The following is a 21,570-nucleotide window of genomic DNA, read 5'->3' on the forward strand; positions in this document are numbered from 1 at the left end:
ACTCTTGCCAACATAAGTAGAGATGGTGCTCAGTGATGGATAGAAGAGACATGTGGAGTACAATTGGAGGTTCACTCTAGAACACCCACTATGTAAAGAAAAAACATACATAGTTAATGAGGGATAGAAGAGGCATGTGGAGTACAATTGGAGGTTTACTCCAGAACACCCACTATGTAAAGAAAAAACATAAATAGTTAATGAGGGATGTGGAGTACAATTGGAGGTTTACTCCAAAACACCCACTATGTAAAGAAAAAGCATACATAGTTAATGAGGGACAGAAGAGGCATGTGGAGTACAATTGGAGGTTTACTCCAGAACACCCACTATGTAAAGAAAAAACACACATAGTTAATCTAGTAGGAGTTTGAAGAGGTTGACTAAATAAGGGTATGTAAACTATTTGAGTAGCCAAAGAATAAGAGATAGGCATATAAGAACAAGGTAGACATCTTGTCTGAATGGTTGAGAATTAGGTGTAGTGTGCATGAGTAAAATGCCCAATAAAATAGCACTAAGAGTCAAATTGGCATTCACTTGTATGTAGATGGAAATTACAAGATGGAGAGTACAAATCCTAGCATAAGGTGGTACACACCTAAGGGAAGAATGAAACGTTGTCATAACACCTAGAAAAGGACCTAAGTTAGTCTACACAAAAGAAGAACCTAGAGATGAAGAGGGATCTAAACTTATTTTAATAAGATGGTAACAAATAAAACCTTGATGCAAGCTAGAGAAGAATTAGAGTAGTAGGGTTGAGAATTCAAGGCACCATAGCCATGCTCATATTTTAAAAAAGGGGCTAACTTTTAAGGGGAAAATGTCTAAATTCTTTGATCAACAATGAGAGAATTTGGCTCATACAAATCAAGGCACCAGAAAATGGTTACATGCTCTGTTGCTTGTTTCACCTACTCACAAACTCTCAAGGCACCAGAAAATGTTGGCAGTTGGCTCCTACATATAACTAACTAAATGCATGCTCTTACGGGCGGGGGCGTTCTTCCAACTGCTCTACAATACCTCTTTTGTTTTTTGGCCGCAATCAATCTCGTATTGTCTTGTACAACCCTCAACCGCATATAAGTATATATATATATAGTTTTTGATGATAACCTATCTTCGAGTTGCAGCACTGGATCCTCCAAACCAACATAAAATGTAAATGTCGTTGAGCTTTCCCCCGCCCACTCTCTTTACGATGCCCGTACTGTGGCAGCCAACTCTTTGATCTGCTCAATCGTCTGTATACCAAAAACGTTATCGTCCGTCACAGCCTTGATCACAGCATAACCAACATCATCAACACTGACAGGAGGAGCCAAGAGGAGATCTGACGCAGGCAAAGAGCTTAATGGCCGTGTCAGCGATTGCGTTGCAGCCAGAATCTTTTCGAATGGCTCCCCAAGAAGATCAAGGGGTACCTCAACGCCATTTACTCGCCTTTTGCCATAAATGAAGCCAGGTCGCAGTACAGTGCCTGATTTTCAACGTCAAAGTTTACAAAAGCATCCCAGGCAGAAACTTCAGTACCACGATTTGGGACCAAAACTTTATTAATAAAGCAACTGGCAACAAGCGCCTCACTCTGCATTGCTGCGAGCACGTGCTTTATAACAAAAAAGGGTAGCACTACTACCTGTGGTAGTGAACTTAGCAAGAACCTCTGCCTCTGCTCGCTTCTTTCCCGTGAAGTACCCACTGTTCTTGAATATATCTGGTATGTTGTAGTCATGCACTGATATTAAGACGAACTTTTGAACACCTAGTTGGGAAAAGCACGTCAGTTCTTTGGCACCCTACACAATGATAAAAGCCTTAATCCCTGGACTCTTAGATTCTGAGTCCTGACTAAAGATGCAAATGCCCATGAATCAGACCAAAAAACCACAATAAAACTAGCCTAGTATGCACATTCGCTCCTCATAGGCATTGAGGTAAAAGGGTGCTATGGCAGCCTCAGTCTCCCAATAATCATGTTTTCAAGGAAGCCCATAGCACAAGTTAGGGCCGGAACATTTCATATACTCTCTCTAAAAGAATGAGGACTTCCATATATGGACTGAATTACCTGCATTGCTTGCAGCATTGATTGCCAGCACATTTGCTTCACCATTCAGCTTTTCCATTTGTTCATTGGTTCCAAATCCACCCAATGTGGAAACAACAGCAGTTGCACCATTAAGAAGCCCATCCCAGTCCGCATAGAACACATCACCTATGACATCATACACCTTCCTAAGCTCAAAACATACATTGCATCAAGGTAGGTAAAATGAACAGCAAGGCTGTGTTGATAAGCATGCCTGCAATCCAAGTCACTTGATCCACCCATGCATCACCATATGAAGGCCGCCCTGACCTGCAGCTCATCATATTGTCAGGATCTGTCCACCAAATACAACCTAGCATATGTACAGTCTTGGGAATGTTCTTTATACCTGCTAAGAGAGACAACATCAATCCCTTGACTGATGGCAGCTTTACATATAGCAGTTCCAACAAATCCACTACCTCCAAGTACAACTATCTGCAAGTACAGCAGAGAAGTTATTTCAGGCACGTTTCAGATAGCTGGCATAAAAGAATCCGTAAAATCAACAAATGTCTTAACAGCCAGAAATCCTGATATTTAAATGAAGAACGGACAGTGAAACACAAGTTGGGGCTATGGTCAGTTATAGGCTTTATAACATTCTCCGATCCATTGGGAAATGAACAACCAACAGGGTTCTGTATATGAAAATTTGAGAATATGCTCCCAAGGCATGCCTTGTAATGTGGTTAACCAGCATGCATAAAAGGGCCAAAAGGATTATATCATGTAAAGCAAAAACAATGGGAAACTCCACATGCATCTATCGCTTGCTACAATTGGAGGAACCCTCTCCTTTCAAGCTACGGCATACAGGGCAATGTGAGAGTTACTAGCATTCTGTTCCGACTGCAGTAAAAATTTGGAGGTGATGCATGTGTGACTGTCAGTAGCAGGTCCTCCAGTGCTGAGTGGTCCAATCTAAAAATCCCAACCTGTTTGACGGAATCAAGGGAAGGGCAGCATGACCACAAATTGGCTTGCAGTATTTGCTTTTGAAAATTTGGCCTGCATAGTACCTTATTCAAGGGCTTTTAACAATCTAAAGCCTGGTAGCCTCACTCTCCAGGGGTCTCCACCATTAATCACAAGCAGCTTGTGTTTGTGTGCATACGAGTGTTTTCAGATCAGTGCACAGCAGATTTGGGCATCATCAGCCCTCTTCTGTTTCTCAATGATTTCTTTTGTGTGTACCCATCCGCTTGGAGTGCCCCCTGCCATGTGGGTAGCAAATTGCAATCCTTTTCCTTGCAGTGTGTACTCGTGTCCACGGAGTGTTCCCAGATGAGTGTTTAGCATATTTCGGCATCAGCCCTCCTACTTCTAGTTTCTCAATGGCTTCTTTTGTGTGTGCAGGCTCAAAGTGCCCCAGATGTTTCATGCCTTCCCAACCTTGCATATTGCTCTAGCAACAAGCTCAAAATAAAATGTCAGCAAAACCACAGAAGTCCTGTTGAGCCACCAAAATTAGAGGACTGCATTAACGTACAATTATCATCCAGTTTGTCCTCATTTAGATCCATCAAAAACAGCCCCAAAAAGATTTTTTCTTTAAATTGCATTTTATTTTGGTAGTAAGACAAATGCCCAAAAGCCTTCTGCCTAAGGAAATGTTGTGGCCCGTGGGTGTCCAGAATAATCCCATATCCATACTGTACCTAGTTCCTGATCATCATTCCTCTTCATCAGGCTGCTGCCCTGCCTTGGAGGTTCTCTGACATCTTCTCCAGCATCTGCAGCAGTCGCCTACTCTCACATCCTCTCAAGTTTGCTGCATTTTGACTGCCAGCTGCTGCACACACCATTAGAGACTGTCCCCAAGGTGTATACTGCTGCATTTGGTCATTCTAGCCCTGAGAGTGCTGTGTTTTGACACCCATCCTATTTCCCTGCTGTCTTCAGCTCTTTACATCAGATTTCTACGCCAACATTGGTTGTTTAATGCACTCAGGATCCATTTTCAAAGGACAACTCTCTCCGACACTCCCCCTCAGCCCATCCCTGTGAGAGACAATGATTGTTGTCCTCGGGCATTCTTCATCAGTATCTATTTCTTTCATTCATTCAATCAATTAGCATTCATTCATTCATGTATCGATTTCCTCTTCTTTTCCTTTTGCACAAATCAGAGCCATGCTCTTCTAAAGAGTATCTTGCACAGGTATCATGGAAAGGTTGGTTTGCCCAAGCAACACAGAACTAACTGATAATTCTTTATCTTGGGATCCTATGGTATCTAATCAGGCACTCCATTTGAGGCCTTTATACAACATTATAGGGTTGATGTGGAGGACAAGGAAATTTTTGCATGCGCAAAGGAGTTTCCACGTCTCACAAATTTAAGTGCAAGAAAGAGTTCCCCTTGGATCCTCATTATTTGTAGTAATGAGCTTTCCCATACCGTATGTCAATATGGGCTTTACTATGGATGCTTGAAGCATATACTGAACAAAAATTTCATCCATGGCAAAAACTTTCCACTGTATTTGTATCATGGGAGTAAAACTGCAGGACGTTGAAGTATAATGTTAACAAGAAGAAGAGAGAAACTTAAAGTTGTCTCAAAATATCAAACAGTGCTGCTCCCCATATTCAAGGGTCTACCAACCCACAATCTTAGGTATTCCATTGCATTTTCTGATTCACAAATATCCTAACATACTACCTCTATCTTCTCCACTTAAAAGTGTCATGAACATGACAAGAACTTGATGAGAATGAGAATTATAGCTTGTACAAATCTTCTAGAGATACAAGATAATGACTTGATGGAGAATTGACATATCGAGATAAAATCTAAGATCGTCTTTTTGATTACAAGATTGATACACAAAAAGAGAAATACAAGACAAGACTCAGACATACAAGACTAGAGTACAAGACATGAACTAGAAGAGGACTTACCTTGCAAGAGCCTAACAACTAGCATTGGCAAGATTGAAGGGCTTGTAGCCCAAGACCCTATTGGTTCTAATGGGTGGGAAGCTTTTAGATAAGAACTGGCATAAGCAATGACACAAGCATTGATGTGAGCCTTGATGAGATCAGCAATAACACGAGCATTATTGATATAAGCACTTACATAAGCAACATTCTATTGACTTCTACCAAGGAAGCTACTATCAATTTCTCCTAGAATGTTTTAAAACTTTCTATGGCAATCTAGAACCTTCTAGAATCTACATTTTGATGACATTACCCTCCGCTAGCAAAGAGTTCCACAAGGAGTGGTGCTGCTTTTTTTCTTAAGAGAGTAGGTTTTGATGGATGTTACCGATAAAGGCCCTAATTTTAATAGGTGCTTGTTGGAGGTTGGAGGAAGGTTCCCACATTGTTCGCATGCATCATAGCCTTTCCAGTGCACAAGGTACTAGAGTCATTCATGTGACATCCTTGAATCAAGCATTTTATCAACTCCATATTTTAGATGGCCATCCATCTATATGGCAAGCGGTGGTTGCAAGAATCTTCTTGGGATCGTGGACATGATTCCAAGATTGAAACATGGAAAACTAGATGAATCTTCATAGAATGTGGTAGTTGGAGATGGTAATGAAATGGATTGACTTGGCCAATAATCTTAGAAGGTTCTGGTAGTTGATAATGCAATTTCTGGGATGGATGTGCTGAGTGTAGATACTAATGAAGAACCCAAACTTAATCTCCATCTTGTACAACGCATGTTAAATATGATGGCGATCTTCCAAGATTGAAACATGGAAAATTCGATGAATCTTCATAGAATGTGGTAGCTGAAGTTGGTAATGAAAAGGATTAACTTGGACAATAATCTTAGAATGTTCTAGTTGTTGATAGTGCAATTTCTGGGATGGATCTGTTGAATGTAGATCCTAATGAAGAAGCCAAACTTAATCTCCATCTTGTGCGGCGGATGTTATATACAATGGTGATCTACATTGTGCTTGTATTTATCTTTGGCTTGTTTGATATGTATGCCTAATGCTTCATGAATATTCAGTAACTTTCATGCTAGATTTGTGACGGTTGGATGCTTTATCTGATGATATGTGTGAATTGAATGCTATAATGTTGCCTGTATTGGCAATTTGCAAAGAATGGGGTATGTTGGGTAGAAGTACAAGTACTATTGTGGTAGGCAAACATGGCTAAGAGTAGCAATTCCATCCAATCATCTTGATGGTAGTTGATTGTGCAACAAAGCTATTGCCCTAAGACTTGATTTGCTGAGATATCTCATTTTGTCTATCACTTTGTGGGTGATAGATTGAAGAGAAATTGAAGACATTTGGCAGCAGTAAACACAGCAATGTGGATGTGGGAACAATGACAAATAGGCAAAGGAGAGAGAAAAGCTGCTAACACAACCTACTGATGGTGTAGAGAAACACAGCCTTCTGGTGGGTGTGTAGGGGCTGGCGGCTGCAGATCAGTACCAATTGGCAATCCATATAGGTACAACAGCGGCAGACACAACCTGCACGCTGTTCACCAAGCTGAAATGCAGCCTCTAGAAAAATTGGTGGCAGTTGGCGGCAACAACTATGGGTGTAGGCAGCATCAAAGGGTTGGAAACAAGTGCCAAGTGGATGAAGACAATGTTGGGCAGCTTCAATTGAGATATCCTCCGCAAATGAGGTGTGGGCAATGAAGCTAGAGCACTTGAAACCTGATAAATAAGATTGGATGAATGGGAGGGCAGGCTGTCTATTTATAGAAACTTTGGGACCTCCCAAATTAGGGTTTACATGTGGGATGCTGAAACTCTCTTGAACCACTCTTGGTTTAGATGAATGGTTAAATTTCATTAACTTACTTGAGTTTTGGGGCTGTTTAACACATGCTAATAGTAATTTGCTCAACATCCCCTCTCATGTCTAAAAATGGAACCAAAAAGAGACTGTGAACACGCCCAAGCCCTTTTTCTTTTCTTTTCTTTTCTTTTCCTGAAGGTGTTTCGATCCAAAGCAACCACAGCATCAGAAAAAGTGTGCACGAGGGAGCCCAAGTGTTCACCCTAGAGGGACAAAGCATTGGAGAGTGTGCGCATCACCTACCCAATGGCCTACTAAGTCTTGCAAAGGAAAATGGAAACACACTACATGATCTTTTTTATTTTGAAGGGCTTTTGCTTTGTTTGTCAAAAGTTTTATCGTGGAGTGAGAGTTTTCAAAAAGGCTTTGATTGATTAAGTAACAGTGCCCCAAGGGAAAATAGGGATGGTCACCCCAAGACCTTCACAAAACAAACAAATCTATCCCAACTACTACTGGGTATTGATGACCAAGGAAAATAGGCTATGTGGGAAGAATCTATAGTGAGTATGTGGAGAGGCAAAAAAGAAGTGAGGAAAGCAAACTAGACAAGCTAAGCAAGCAAGGGAGACTACCTCAAAGACTGCCACGTGCAATGCCACAAATATGGTGGATCTAAAGTCCACCACTCCAAAGGCTAAAAAGGGATGAATGTGCACAAATGCATATTTACAATAACAAAATGCCAATGCATTAGAGTTATACAAGAGTCCATGCAATTGTGATCATGCTCATGTAAAATGCGATGCACCAGTGTCACTTAGACAGTGCCCTTGTAGGGAAATTGTTTATTTGCCCAAGCGTCTTTTTACAATCGTGATCATTTTGATGATGGGGATGAAGATACAAAGTACAATATACATAACGTCTAAATCAAAAGTTGTAAACAACACCCTGTCACTATCAACATAAGAAAGCTACTCCCTCTCAACTTGGAAGGGAAAGTTGGAGGGAAGCACCTTCTCCTCGTCAATCTGAAGTAGAGAAGGGTGTACCCAAGCTGATCTTGTCAAAGTGCAGCGATGCAAAAGCGTAGGACAAAGACTAAGAGAGAGTGAACACAGAGAGGAGAGAGAGAGAGAGAGAAAAGGAGACAGTGTAAACGCAGAAAATCTGCAATGTAGTATGCTGTATAAGAGTGCAGAAATACACGAGGGGGCAGAGGAAATATCTCGTATGTCTCGGACTTGATGACCTCGATCTCCGTCAGCTTGAGCACAGTCTGTCTCAGCCAACAGATCTCAAGATCAGAATCTGAAATAATGAACGTTGGAGTGTGCCACCAACTGGCTATAAATAGCCAAAAAATAGAAAATAAATGCACCAAGTCGGCTGCATGCAATCGGCTGCATTACATGCAGCTGACTGCAGTAAAAACCTTTCCAACTGTAGTAAACTGTTCGACTGCAGGTGCTGATGTGGCATTGCCGTACTCACAATCTAAGAAATGACTGGCTAACACCCCCTCTCAAATCCTGGACGGGTCAAAAGACTGAGGGATCTGGAATGCTACCGAAGAAGAGCTTGGGGAAGCACCTTCGTAAACAAATCTACAAGATTATCCTCCGTCTTGAAATACTCCACATCAATGGTCCCATCCAGAAGCTTCTCCCGAATGAAGTGATACTGGATCTCAATGTGCTTTGTCCGGGCATGGAATACAGGATTCCGTACCAAGGCAATGCAACTCTCATTGTCACACCGCAAAAGAGTAGGACGATTTTGGGGGAAGCCAAGCTCCTCCAACAATCTCAGATGCCACACGACCTCACATGTGGTGAAAGACGCAGCCCAATACTCTGCCTCAATAGAAAAAAGGGCTACCGTGGGCTATTTCTTGCTACTCCAAGAGATAACACCTGTACCCAAGGTAAAACAGTAGCATGTAGTAGACCGTCGGTGGTCCACATCGCCAACCCAATCTGAGTCACTCCAACCTGCAAGAACCAGATCTAAAGCATCTCAACCTGCAGGATAAGAAATCCCTAAGTCAGAGGTCCCCCTCAAATATCAAACAATCCTCATGCCAGCCTACCAATGCACCTGTTTGGGTTCAATCATGAACCCTGCCAAAAGACCCACACATCAAAACAAAGATCAACAAGAGTGTTAAGAAGCCAAATCAAGAATCCAATCAACTGACGATAGCATGAAGCATCCATCACGGGAGAATCTGAGTGTGAAGTGGCCTTCCAATTCGGATTCATAGGAGTAGTAATTGGCCGACAAGTCTCCATCTCAAAAGTCACCAAGAGCTCCTGTATGTACCTCTGCTGAGAGATGAAAATCCCCCACTGAGACTAATAAATCTCGTGACCCAAGAAGAAATTAAGAAGCCCCAAATCCGTCATCTCGAATGCCTGATGTAAAGCTATCTTGGTCTCTCGAACCTTCTCTGCATGATCCCCTCTCAGAATCAAATCATCAAGATATAACACAAACAACACACAACCAACCTCGAAAGTGTGCACATAAAGCTGCTGATCGGCCTTAGAGCGCCGATATCCCAACTTCGACTGACGAAACAGGTCAATCTTCTCATTCCATGCACGCCGAGCTTGCTCAAGGCCATACAAGGCCTTCTTCAACCTATTAACTTTCCCTTTTGAGGATCCAAAGCCAGGAGGCTACTCAACATAGATCTCCTCCTGCAAGTCACCATTCAAAAAGGCCGACTTCACATCCAACTAATACATAGGCCATCTCCTATGGCCAGCCAAGGCAAGAAAAGCTCGAATAGTCACCATACGAGCAGCGGGGGCAAAAGTCTCCCTTGGATCTCCAAGGACGGGGTGCTCCTCACCCCTCTCTCTGGCCGGAACTTCCACGAACCGCACATCTCGGCTCGTGTAGACATCCAGCTTAACGGGATCAAACAAACGATAACCTTGGGACTAGGAGCTATAGCCAATAAAAACCTGTCGTCGGGAAGCCGCCTCAAACTTATCACGCTGCGTCTTCGGAATGTGCACATAAGCGTCACACCCAAAGATCCTGAAATAAGAGACATCAGGCTTGGTCCCGAAGTAAGCCTCAAAAGGTGTCATCCTGTCAACGGCCGAAGTGTAAGATCGATTGAGGATATGAACTGCGGTAGCCATTGCCTCGGTCCACAAAAATTGAGGTGTTTGTCAGTGCTCCATCATGGTGCTCTGGTGAATGCCCCTATCTGCACAAAAACGAGCCAACTCATTAGACATAAATTCACCTCCCTTGTCTGAACGCAAGGTCTTCAAAGAGAAGCCAATCCTTAAAGTGAGAGAAAGCCTCCGACTTCTAAGTCAAAAAATAGGCCATGTCATCCTGCTGTAGTCATCTACGATCAACATGAAGTACATGCTCCCCTTCAGGGACTCAGTCCTCATCGGGCCACAAAGATCCGTAGATACAAGCTCCATGGGTGAAGTAGACCGCCTAGAAGCTTTATTGGGAATCGCATCCCGATGCAAATTCCCACGAATGCAAGAGACACATGGCTGATGGCTCACCACTATGTTCAACAATCCTCAAACAAACAATCCTCGCAATGCCTTTCGAAGGTACTCATAGTTCAGGTGGCCAAAGCGACCATGCCAAACTCGGACTGTGTCTGAGAAGAAAGAAGAAGAGAAATAAGAGCTGAAGAAGACTTTAATTTATAGAGGCCATTCTCCTCATACCCTGCAGAGAGAACCTTCCTCGATCCACGATCAAGGACTTGAACAGTATCACTATCAAACTCCACCAAGAGGCCAAGAACACAAATCTTATGGACCGAAAGTAAATGATACCCCAAACATGGCACATGCAACACCTCAGAAGTGTGGGTACCACCATGTCCATCTGGAATAAGCTGCATCTTACCCCGCGCAGCAATAGACACAGAAGAGCTGTCTCCAATGAGAATCTTCCCACGCGAAGGTCGCAAATGGGCAACACCAGCGGAAAAAGCAGTCATGTACCGTAAGGCACCACTGCTCACAATCCACTCTCGAGCTTGGGGAGCCGTCATCGCAGCATCAAAAGTCTTCGATGTAGAGTCCTCAATGACTACTAAGTGTATAAAAGCAGCTGATGAGGGTGCAACCACCGCTCCAAAATTCTTCGTGTCCTTCTTCTTGGTATCCTTCTTGTCTTTATCGGGGCAATCTTCTTCCAGTCACCGGTCTTTCCACAAATATGGCAAGTCGATTCCTTCTCCTTGTCCTTCTTGGATTTGTTGTCCTCCTTCCTTTGGTCCTTCCCCTTCTTCTGAGAGGCTTGACCAACCAATGCCTCTGATTTGAAAGCATTCTGGCCCTTTAATTGTTCCTCCTGGTCCAAAACCATAAGAACCAACTCTTCCCACCGAAGAGTCTGTAGCGCGACGATCATGACCAAGCACCGCCAGGCAATGACCAAGCGATGACAGCCGTCAGGGCAAGGTCAACAAACTCCCCTTTTTCGTGACTTCGTCAATTTCTTTTTAATAAAAAGAAATAAAAAATTTCTTTAATTTCAAAGTTACCTTCTTCCTCTTAACAAGGGTTCACCCGCTGGAGGCACAGAGCTCAGATTTGTGCAGGTTTATGCCCAGAAATTTGGGGCTTTTCAGATTGAGTGTTGCTCATGCAAGATCGAGGCATCTGCATCAAAAATTGCAGACATTGTGCGCATTTGAATTGGGGATTTCACCAAATTTACTGAAATTTTACTCATCCAAGCGAAATTTCTCAACCTTGGACCCATAAAATTTGGGACTTTTGCTGTATTGGCGAAATTTTGGTCAGCTGAGTCAGATTGGCTAACATTGGTGCACAATTGGACCCGAGAAATTTGGGGCTTTTGCAAAATTTTGTAAAATTTTGCTAAATTTGCCCGTTTTATGCTTTCAAAAACATGTATTAATGCAATCGAGGCAGATTGTCAGTGAAATTTTGGGCTTTTTACTGAAATCTGTGGATTTTGGCAAAGTTATGCATGAAATGCACTTTGGGAATATTTATGAAGCAATCTTCTTGCATTAAGGAGAGTGATTTGAGCATTTTTATCTCCCGCTTGTGCGATTTTGGAGAAATTGCAGAGAATTCTTGGTGTTTTGGGGTATCACAAGTTGATACGAGCACATATGTATGTAGTACACATGTTGGGCAGCTCCCATTGAGTTGATGTATTGCTGATTATTCATGTTGCAGCAGTCTTAGTGATCATTTGCAGATCTAGGATTGGTGCAGATGTATTTTTGGTGATATTGCTGAAGTGGGAGTTATCTGGTAGTGATGTATGCATTTATTATATGCTGAAATTGCAGTCATACTGCTGAAAGTCATTCATTCTACTGCTGTACATGTACTTGGACTGAATCTTGCTATTATTTGCTGAAAAATTGGCCTGAATTTAGATTCAGGTCATTTTTGCTGTCATAAATTGCAGCATTGAATTTTTGGTGTATTGCTGAAAAATGGCTACAAATGCTTCTAGCAGCAATGACACAAAATCCCTCTTTGAAATCAAGAGGTTTGATGGCACTGGCTTTGACTTGTGGAAGGATAGGATGCAAGGCATTTTGTTTCTCAAGGATTGTGAAGATGCTCTCTTGGAGACTAAGCCTGCAGCTATGACAGATGTGGATTGGGCTAGACTTAATAAGAAGGCCATTGCATACATTAAGATAGCAGTGTTTGATTATGTACTTACAGACATCAAGTGTCTTGATACACGTTATGCTATATGGAAAAAGCTTAAGAACACTTATGAAAATACAACTCCTGTGAATCAAGTGCATCTTATGCGTAAACTTGTGAACATGGAGTTGGATGAGTCTAAGCCAGCATCTGAGCATTTGAATTTTGAATACTTTCACAGGGGTTTTGAGTCAGTTGCAGGACTCTGGTTTGACGGCTTTTGATGATAAATTGAAAGCTATTTTCTTATTGATGACTTTGCTTGACACTTGGGAATCTTTAGTTGTATCACTCACCAACAACCCCACTTTGACTTTTGATGGTGTTAGAGGTTCAATCCTCAATGAAGAAATCGAAAGAAAGTCTAATGGTGAAAGCAGTGGCTCCACTTACCATGTAAAAGGCAAGTCTGAAAAGAGGGGTAATGCAAGCCAGTAAAGGTAAAAGCAGAAGCAAAAGCAAGGGCAAACAGCAGGATGTCACATGCTATCCATGTGGGCGTAAAGGGCATAAAAAGCCCGATTGCTGGTACTTCAAGAAAGAGCAAGAAAGAAAGAAACAACAGGGTAAGAAAAAGAAAGATGATGATAGCTCTTCCTCAAAAGCAGTTGCAAAGGCAAATGTTGCATCCAATGTGGTCATTGAAGAGCTTCCTGACACTGAAGAGATACTTGTTGTAGCCTCATCTAATGATGCAGATATTATGGCAGCAACAGGTGATATGCACATCACCAAAAAGGAGGTAATTGATGCCTTACTTTCAGCTCATGATGGGCTGTCACAATCATGGATAGTGGACACCAGTGCTTCTTTTCATGTTACCCCCTCTTTGGAGTCATTTTCTGAATACACTACAGGTTGCCTAGGCAAGGTTTACTTGGGTAATAACTATGCATGTGAGATAGAGGGTGTTGGCACCATTCACTTGACTCTTGAAAATGGCCAAGAACTAATTTTGCAGGATGTCAGATTTGTACCTAGCATAAAGAAGAGTCTACTATTAGTTGGGCAGCTTCATGCTAAAGGGTACTTTACTACATTTGGTGGTGGATCTTGGAAGGTCCATAAGGGCTCTATGCTGATTGTTAAAGGCAGCAAAAGGGGGACTTTATATTACTTGCATTGTAAAGCATTACTTGGCAAGTTCTTGGCTGTGGCTGAAGTCCATTCACAGATGGAGCTTTGGTACAAAAGACTTGGTTATATGAGCTAGAAAGGCCTTCAAGTTTTCTCCTCTTTAGGGAGATTTGATGTAAAAGGCTCTAGTCTCGAATTTTGTAATAATTGCTTATATGGAAAAAATGTGAAGTCTCCTTATTACTCTGGTGTCATTAAGAAGTCTAATGCTCTTGACTTAGTACACTCTCATGTGTGCACTATACCTGTTAATTCGTATGGGGGTGCACGGTACTTTGTTACTTTCATTGATGATTTCGGTAGAAAGTCATAGGTGTATGTACTTAAGAGCAAAAAGGAAGTAAAGGATTCTTTTAAAAATTTTCATGCTTTTGTTACCACACAAAAAGGGCTTAAGTTGAAAGCCATAAGAACAGATAACGGGGGTGAGTATATCTCAAAAGAATTTAACAAGTTTTGTGAGATGCATGGCATTAAGAGGGAGTTGACAGCCCCTTATAATCCTGCATCAAATGGCGTGGCTGAAAGATTTAACCGCACACTTTGTGAGAGAGTCAGATGCATGTTGTCCACAGCTAATCTCCTGCACCAGTTTTGGGGAGAGACTCTTAAACCTACAGTTCATATATGCAATCTCTCTCCCAATCGTGCATTGGAAAATGGCATTCCTGAAGAGGTTTGGTCTGGCAAACCTACTTCATATGACCATTTGCGTGTCTAAGGCTGTGATGCCTTTGTGCATGTACCTGTAGAACAAAGAACCAAACTAGACATGAAATTCATCAAGGGCATCTTCATGGGATATGGAGATGAGGGAGAAATGGGTTATAGAGTTTGGCTTCCTCAGGGCAGGAAGATAATATGCAGCCGAGATGTAGTATTTAATGAGGCAAAGTTGCTAAAGAATGCTACACATGGTGATCTTGATAAACAAAAGGTCAAATTTCGGCATGAACAGCCAACCATTCAGCAACCATTAGCTGAAAATTCTGTCCCTTTTGATGCTAAAAATGAACAGCAACCTATTGTGCTACAATCAGAAGATCATGGACAGCAAATAGATGCACAGGATGAAATAGGACAGCAAGAAGAACATGTTGAAAACAGATTACAGCAGCAAGAAAATGCTGAAAATCAGCCACCTGGTGATGGTGTACACATTCCTCAGGATGTAGGCCCACTGCCTAATAATACAGATCATTGGGTAAGACGGTCTACACGTGTCAGAAGGCAGCCACAAAGGTTTCAGCCATCTTTGGATTGCATTTTGTTGACTGATGAGGGTGAGCCTCTGACATTTAAAGAGGCACGGTCATGTGAAAACAAGAGAAAGTGGGAGCTTGCTATGCAAGAAGAGATGAAGTCTCTACATGAAAATAACACATGGGAGCTTGTACCTTTACCCAAGGATAGGAAAGCTATTCCTAATAAATGGGTTTACAAAGTGAAATGTATTGATGGGACGCCCAAGTATAAGGCACGGCTGGTTGCTAAGGGCTATACACAAAAGGAAGGCATAGACTTCCAGGAGGTCTTTTCACCAGTGGCAAAGATGACTACGCTCCGTGTTTTATATGCTCTCACTGCATCCTTGGATTTAGAGCTGGATCAAATGGATGTGAAGACTGCTTTTCTTCATGGTGACTTGGATGAAGAGCTATACATGAAACAGCCAGAAGGATTTGCTATTCCAAAAAAAGACCATTTGGTTTGTAAGCTGAAACGCAGCTTATAAGGGCTGAAACAAGCCCCTAGACAATGGTACAAAAAATTTAATACCTTTATGCTCAGCCATGGATTTAAACACAAAGGATTTGCTATTCCAAGAAAAGAGCATTTGGTTTGTAAGCTGAAACGCAGCTTATATGGGCTGAAACAAGCCCCTAGACAATGGTACAAAAATTTTGATACCTTTATGCTCAACCATGAATTTAAACGCAATCATGCAAATCATTGCTTATACACTAAAAAGGATGATGATGGCAGCCTTATTGTGCTGGTTTTATATGTGGATGACATGCTGATTGCAGGACAGCATAAGTGTAACAATTCCAATCTCTAAACCGCACTCCTCACGAGAACCTCCACTTAGGAGGCCAAAAGGATAAAATTTAGGAATAAATGGCAATTTTTTTTATTATTCCCCTTTTTCCCCCAGCCGACTGTCGGGCTGGAGGAGAGGGGAATAGCAAGAGTGAATAAGCTCCTTGCTGGAGCTTGCAGGGGGGGTGAATGCCATGCAAAATGACGCATGGAGGGAGGAAGGTACCTCTCCCTCTCCCATATAAACCCCCTGTGGAGAAGGGGAGCAAGGATGGTGGTCGTGTGAAGAGGAGAAAGGCTGTGAGAAAAGACGTGACGCTGCCCAGGAGCTTGAAGCCGCCACACTGCCAAGAAGGGACGTCGTTGCAAACGCCGTGAGCTGCCGCCTGTGGACCAAGCGTCGCTACCATCCGTCAGCCGCCGTCATACGCCACTGCCTGCTTGTATTGGCCGCCGTCCTCAGTCTGGCCACGTGCTGGGCCACAAACCTTAGAAGCTTCCTAAGGGGAGAGGGGGGGGGGGGGGGGGGGGGGGGGGGGGAAGGGGGTCCTTTAAGCCCCCTTCCCCCCCCTTTTGTCCACCAAGTGCGTCCTAAAACTATCCCCTCCCCGGGATTTAAACCCCATTCCCGTGGGTTTTCTCCTCCCCCCCCCCCCCCCACACGAAAATATCCCTCTTTAAGGTCTTTTACACCCTTTGCCCCCATTTTTTAATCCGCCAAAGTCCATTTAGTACCCCCTTTGCCGTGGAGTCCTATCCGAGGCCTTTAAAAAGGCTCGTTAAGCCCTTTTTCCCCCCTCAAATTGCCCACAAGCTCCTAATAGCCCGAGTGCTAAACCCCTTCCCGTGGGCCTTCCCTATTGCCCTCTCAAGCGGGTTCTTGTTACCCGGGTTTTTTTTTTAAATTGCCTTCACAAAGCAAATCTTTTACATCCCTTCTTCCTTGAAGTTTAAGGAGGAATCCTATAAAGCCTTCTAAATCTGGTTCCAAAAGACGGAGAAATTAATCAAGGAGGCCAAATCACAAAGGAAGTTCGCGTGCGAAGGAGAAGGCCAAGATCATAAATCTGCATCCAAGACGAAAAGGCCGCATTCGCGATGGCTCCTAAGAAGGCACAAGGCACAACCGCAAGAGGATCGTCTCCTAACATCCATGTGGACATTTCACCACAAGTCCAGGTTCTTCTTACTAAAATTGATTAACATCGTAATATTTCAATTATGCATGGATCATTTGAGGAATAAGGATACATGGTTTTTCAATTGAAAATACTTTGGCTAATAGATCACAATTGAGAGATTCGATCATTAGTATTTTTCAATAAAACGAACAAAATAAAGTGAGCATAAGATTTCTATGCATTTCTAGTAAGTCGTTTTTATGCATTGCAAAGTAATGAAATTAGATTAATTAATGTCCATTTTTACAAAACGGAATTATGATAGTACACTTCAATTAAGCATGAAAGGAATAAACCGCATATCGCATTATTAAAAATCTTTTTTTGAAATGATTCTTAAAGAAAGTTACTAGCAACTGTAGGAAATTGCTAGGGCTGCATGAAGAAGATTTAACTCTAGGCAAGTGGCCTAAAAACTTAAATCAACGAAAGGGTGTGTAGGTTCAACATACGACAAATTCATTCGGAAAAGAAAGTAGAAAAAGACTGCATGTTTAAACATAAAATCCTAAAGCTTAGTAGCATGAATCTTGTTTGCATGTTATAGGATGATCAATTGGAATTATACTATAACTTAACCTATGCTTTGATCTTAACCCGAAAAGTTAGGGTTTGTAAATCAACTTATACGTAGACAATGAATCATGTGGTTACGGAAACGGTAGCGTAATTATCTTCAAGAATAGACAAGTTAAATTGGTTTAAACCTAAACACCTAAAACCGCAAGGTACTCGTTTAGGAAGGGTTAATTCAATGCAACATATCCCAAAGAGCTAACTAATGTTAGCACGTTGAGGACATTACCTAATTGCTCTTATTGCCAAAGCTAAAACTCCTATATCCTAAAGACTTGCCCACATTCACGGAATGTAGGGACAGTAGAACATACTTGCGAGAAATGATCTAGGGTTTTTACCCTAAGGATCTCTCGCTAAAAAGATAAAACTCTGTTTGACTTGGAACCCTAGGACCGACAATGTCGGCCTAATGCAATCAGGAACAGATTGTTATATCTAATCATGATTTCGTGATTATAAGACTCCATTCGAAGGGTAAATAGTCCCATAGTTTTGATGCGACACTTGTGCAACAAGTTGCAGAGTCACATGATCTTGTAATTTGATCACAAGGGAATGGCCAATTCCTCGAAATGAGATTGGCAGATTCTTACGCAAGTTATCTTGCAAGAGGATGAATAATCATCCTGATATAGTACCTTTCTTGGGTAAAGTGACCAAGAATACGGGGATTAGATATTTGCTTGGAAGCAAAGGACAATCAATAAATTGAAATAACATATTTCATGCTAATAGCACTTAAGGTATTGGTTAAATCAGGTTAATAGGGTAGGGCCCCAACCCAAGGATAAGGGTTAACAAACAAACCCTCAAGGATCTTGCCAAGTCGCAATTGACCCCAGATCGAGTGCTGGATGCATTCGGAAAGAAAGATTCACTCCTTAGCAGTTGGCTAAAATAACGACCACTGGAAATGATTGTGCTTGTAACAGTTTAGAGAGCACTGTTTTGCTTTGTTTACTCAAGGAATTAAAGGATGAAAAGATATCTAATGCTTCAGGTTGAAGGCCTGAAGGGAGAGGCAGTTCAGTTACCCCCGACTGCCTGCCTGACCCTAATCAAGGGGGTTATTAACCGCGCCGGGAAGGTGGACTGAACCTACCGCGAGAGGTCTCTCCGTTGAGCGCTACTTAGAGGAGGAGAACGCTTGGGTGCCAAGGGAGGCTCTGGCCATAAATCCCTCGCCTTCCGGGCCCTGCATAAGAGGCTAACATGACTCGGGATTGGATCTCGAGGCCCGCATGCTAGTCTACGGGCGGAACCTTGAATTAGTAATCCCTGTGGATTGTTGGATAGCCTTCGGGCGGATTATGGATAAGTCTACGAGCTAGACTTTATGTATTTCAAAGATAGATATGATAACCTGTTGAAAAGGAACTTGATTGACATTGCTTTTTTATGTCAAGTGCTATGATTACGTGAAGGAACCAGTGCCTAATGGGCTAATTAAGGAAGCTGATTGATACATGTCCAACTAAACGTGTTAGGTAATTAAATAACTAAAACAACCTCAGGAAAGTGCGGAGGATGTGGCCATGGGTCCGTCCTACGAATGGGTGGTCGCGGTTGGCCAGTAACTTTTCTCAAATCACGACGGACAGCAAGAAGATCGTTTCAAAGGATACGAACAACAAGGGTGCTGACCTAGAATCTAAGTTATAATAATCCCGATTTACGTTGTTTTAGGGGAACGGAATGGAACTATGCCTTATGGCAGAGAGGTCGAGCCTTGCATCTCTCTCATTTCCCATTCTCCTTGAACCAAGTGCAGCATGAATCCGCTTCGGACCTGGCGTTTTTGCGTAAAGTAGTTCGCTGGAGTTTGACGCCAGTTGCCGTTTAGGAAATGACCAATAGGAAAAACCCTGATTCAGGTCGGTCTTAAGTGGAAACGGCCAGAATACTTCCACTACGTGGCAGACGCGGAACGTCCTAGATCGCAAATCCCGTAACATTCCATGGGAATGCCGGGCGGAGATTTCTAAACATCCTTTCCGATGGACTGCTAAGACGTGTCCTGAAGACAACAGGTAGACACGTTACAGTTGGTATCAGAGCGAACCAACAAAGAATTTGTTTTTAAGAAATCTTAATAAGATGAAGTAAAGCAAATGTTGTTGTTTCAAACATTTCCTTACTTTCAATGCTGTCTTGCAGAATTATGAAGCATGGAACAAGTTCTTAGTGTTCCGAGTCATGTGTATGACTGCGATGCATTCCCTGGATTATCGACAAAGGGTGGAGATGATGAACATCCTAGAGCGTATTTATAACCCATCGCCTTTGTATATGGAACGAAGATGAACGGGTGCCTCAGGAATCTACTATATAGCTGCCCACCGGTTTCCATACCTTCAAACCAACCTAAAGAGGATCAAGTGGTTGGAAGACCTAAAAGTCGTGAAGCTGTTCATTTTTGTGGAGGCTCATGTAAACTTAACTTTACATATTCAAGGTCGAAGGGTTGAGCTGAACTCATATGTATATGAGGAAGTAACCTGTGTAATCCCCGCCGACAGGATCAAAGTGCTGGGACGTTATGAGAAGAATGGGTTCTAAAGGAAAGGATACCCTGATCTTCCAATGACTTGCCGATTCCTGAAGATCCATGATCCGAAACTATACTATTATCCAATTCCTATAGATAAATGTAATACAACATTTTTCTCCCCAAACTAAATGTATACATTTTGCTTATCATCGCCAGAAATGTTGTATTCCGAAAGGGCTATGTCCATATAAATACAATAAGACTTTTTTTTATCAATGTTTGTTTGTTCATGAGAATCGATAAGAAGTTAAGTGGTTAGATTGCTTGGTTGATAGCTGAAATGGAGATGAAATATAAATCGTAACGATTAACGAGTAATAACGTTAAGAAACCTTTATCCAGGCACAACCCCAAGTACAGATCCCCAGTTCGCCTCCTACATCAAGTACTGCTGTAATCAAAGAGAAGAAGTTTCTTCTCAAGCAGATTAAGCCGCTCGAATTTGACGGGAGAGGCAGGTCCGTCCAAGCAGATGCTGAAATTTGGATTGAATCCATGGAGGATTACTTTGAGGCAGCCGGTACTGCACCCGCCAACCAAGCTATGCTCGCCAAGCTGAAGCTCACCGGTGAAGCCAAGCTTTGGTGGAAGCAATGGTGCAAAGATCAAGGGATCGCGGAAGGTTCCGTTACCTGGGAGAAGCTGAAAAAAGCCATGCAAGAAAGATACTTACCACCTGCGTATCGCACGTAGAAAATGAATGAGTTCTACGAGCTAAAACAGCTGGGACTCACTTTTGATGCATACTATTCTAAATTCGTCTCACTTCTTAAGTATGCGCCACACATGAACATGACACAGCAGGTGTCAAAATTTTGTGCTGGTTTAAATCCTCCTGTGAATACCCGTCTTGAATCTATGCGCCCATCAGATCTACAGGACGCACTCATTCGAGCTGCACCTATAATTCAGGAGGTACAGGTTAGACCAAGAGGTAATAAAACTTGGCCTTTTAATGACCCGAACAGAGGAGCATTTAGGCCTCAAATGAAGAGAGTTCAAGGTCAGAGTCAGGGACAAAGAAAGAAAGCAAGGACTAATAATGTCAACAACTTTGTTCCTACCCAAAGCAATGGCTGGAACTTCCGTTGTTTCCACTACAACAAGCCAAGACATTTCAAGAGGCAATGTCCCAAGCTTGGAGGAGGACATCGCCAGGCACCTTTCCAAGGAACTGGCCGTGGCTAGGGAGCCGCTCACCATGTCTTCAAAAGTGATCACCTTCCTTGCATTTTGAACCTGCATTTGAGGTTGCCTCAGTTTGTTGATATGCTCCCATATAGAAGATGACTTGTTGACACTCATGGTCCGCATCTACACTTTCAAAGAAACTCGCTTCATGAAAGTCATCCAATTGTACATTTGATCAAGCTCCATTCATATCTCCTGGGCCACCATCAAATGCTCAATATGAGAGAGAACAATTGTAGTACATGAGAGAAATAAAAATAAGTGAATGCAAGCATTGAGTTTATCCCAATGTGCTTGAGCCTTTGTCAACTCCACCTTATCACTGGAAGAGAGTCTAGACTCGTCTTGCGAA

At 42.4% G+C, this 21,570-nt stretch overlaps 1 protein-coding gene across 4 annotated transcripts in view; it reads right to left on the reverse strand.

Moving 5' to 3' along the window:
• Positions 1-815: 815 nt before the first annotated feature.
• The window catches only part of LOC148031723 (NAD(P)-binding Rossmann-fold superfamily protein), a 76,706-nt gene continuing 55,951 nt past the window's right edge, over positions 816-21,570 (reverse strand). For all 4 annotated transcript variants that reach the window (XM_087685304.1, XM_087685302.1, XM_087685303.1 and 1 more), the window contains exons 3-7: positions 2,448-2,536; positions 2,313-2,368; positions 2,078-2,224; positions 1,646-1,771; positions 816-1,486 (exon numbers count right to left, since the gene is read on the reverse strand). In XM_087685304.1, the coding sequence (XP_087541430.1) occupies positions 1,203-1,486; positions 1,646-1,771; positions 2,078-2,224; positions 2,313-2,368; positions 2,448-2,536 (702 nt within the window). In that variant the 3' untranslated portion in view covers positions 816-1,202. The remainder of the gene's footprint in view (positions 1,487-1,645; positions 1,772-2,077; positions 2,225-2,312; positions 2,369-2,447; positions 2,537-21,570) is intronic.

Source organism: Lygodium microphyllum, chromosome 9 (assembly GCF_053477565.2).
Source record: "Lygodium microphyllum isolate KBCC chromosome 9, Lygodium_microphyllum_v1.1.10, whole genome shotgun sequence".
Classification (NCBI taxonomy): domain Eukaryota; kingdom Viridiplantae; phylum Streptophyta; class Polypodiopsida; order Schizaeales; family Lygodiaceae; genus Lygodium; species Lygodium microphyllum.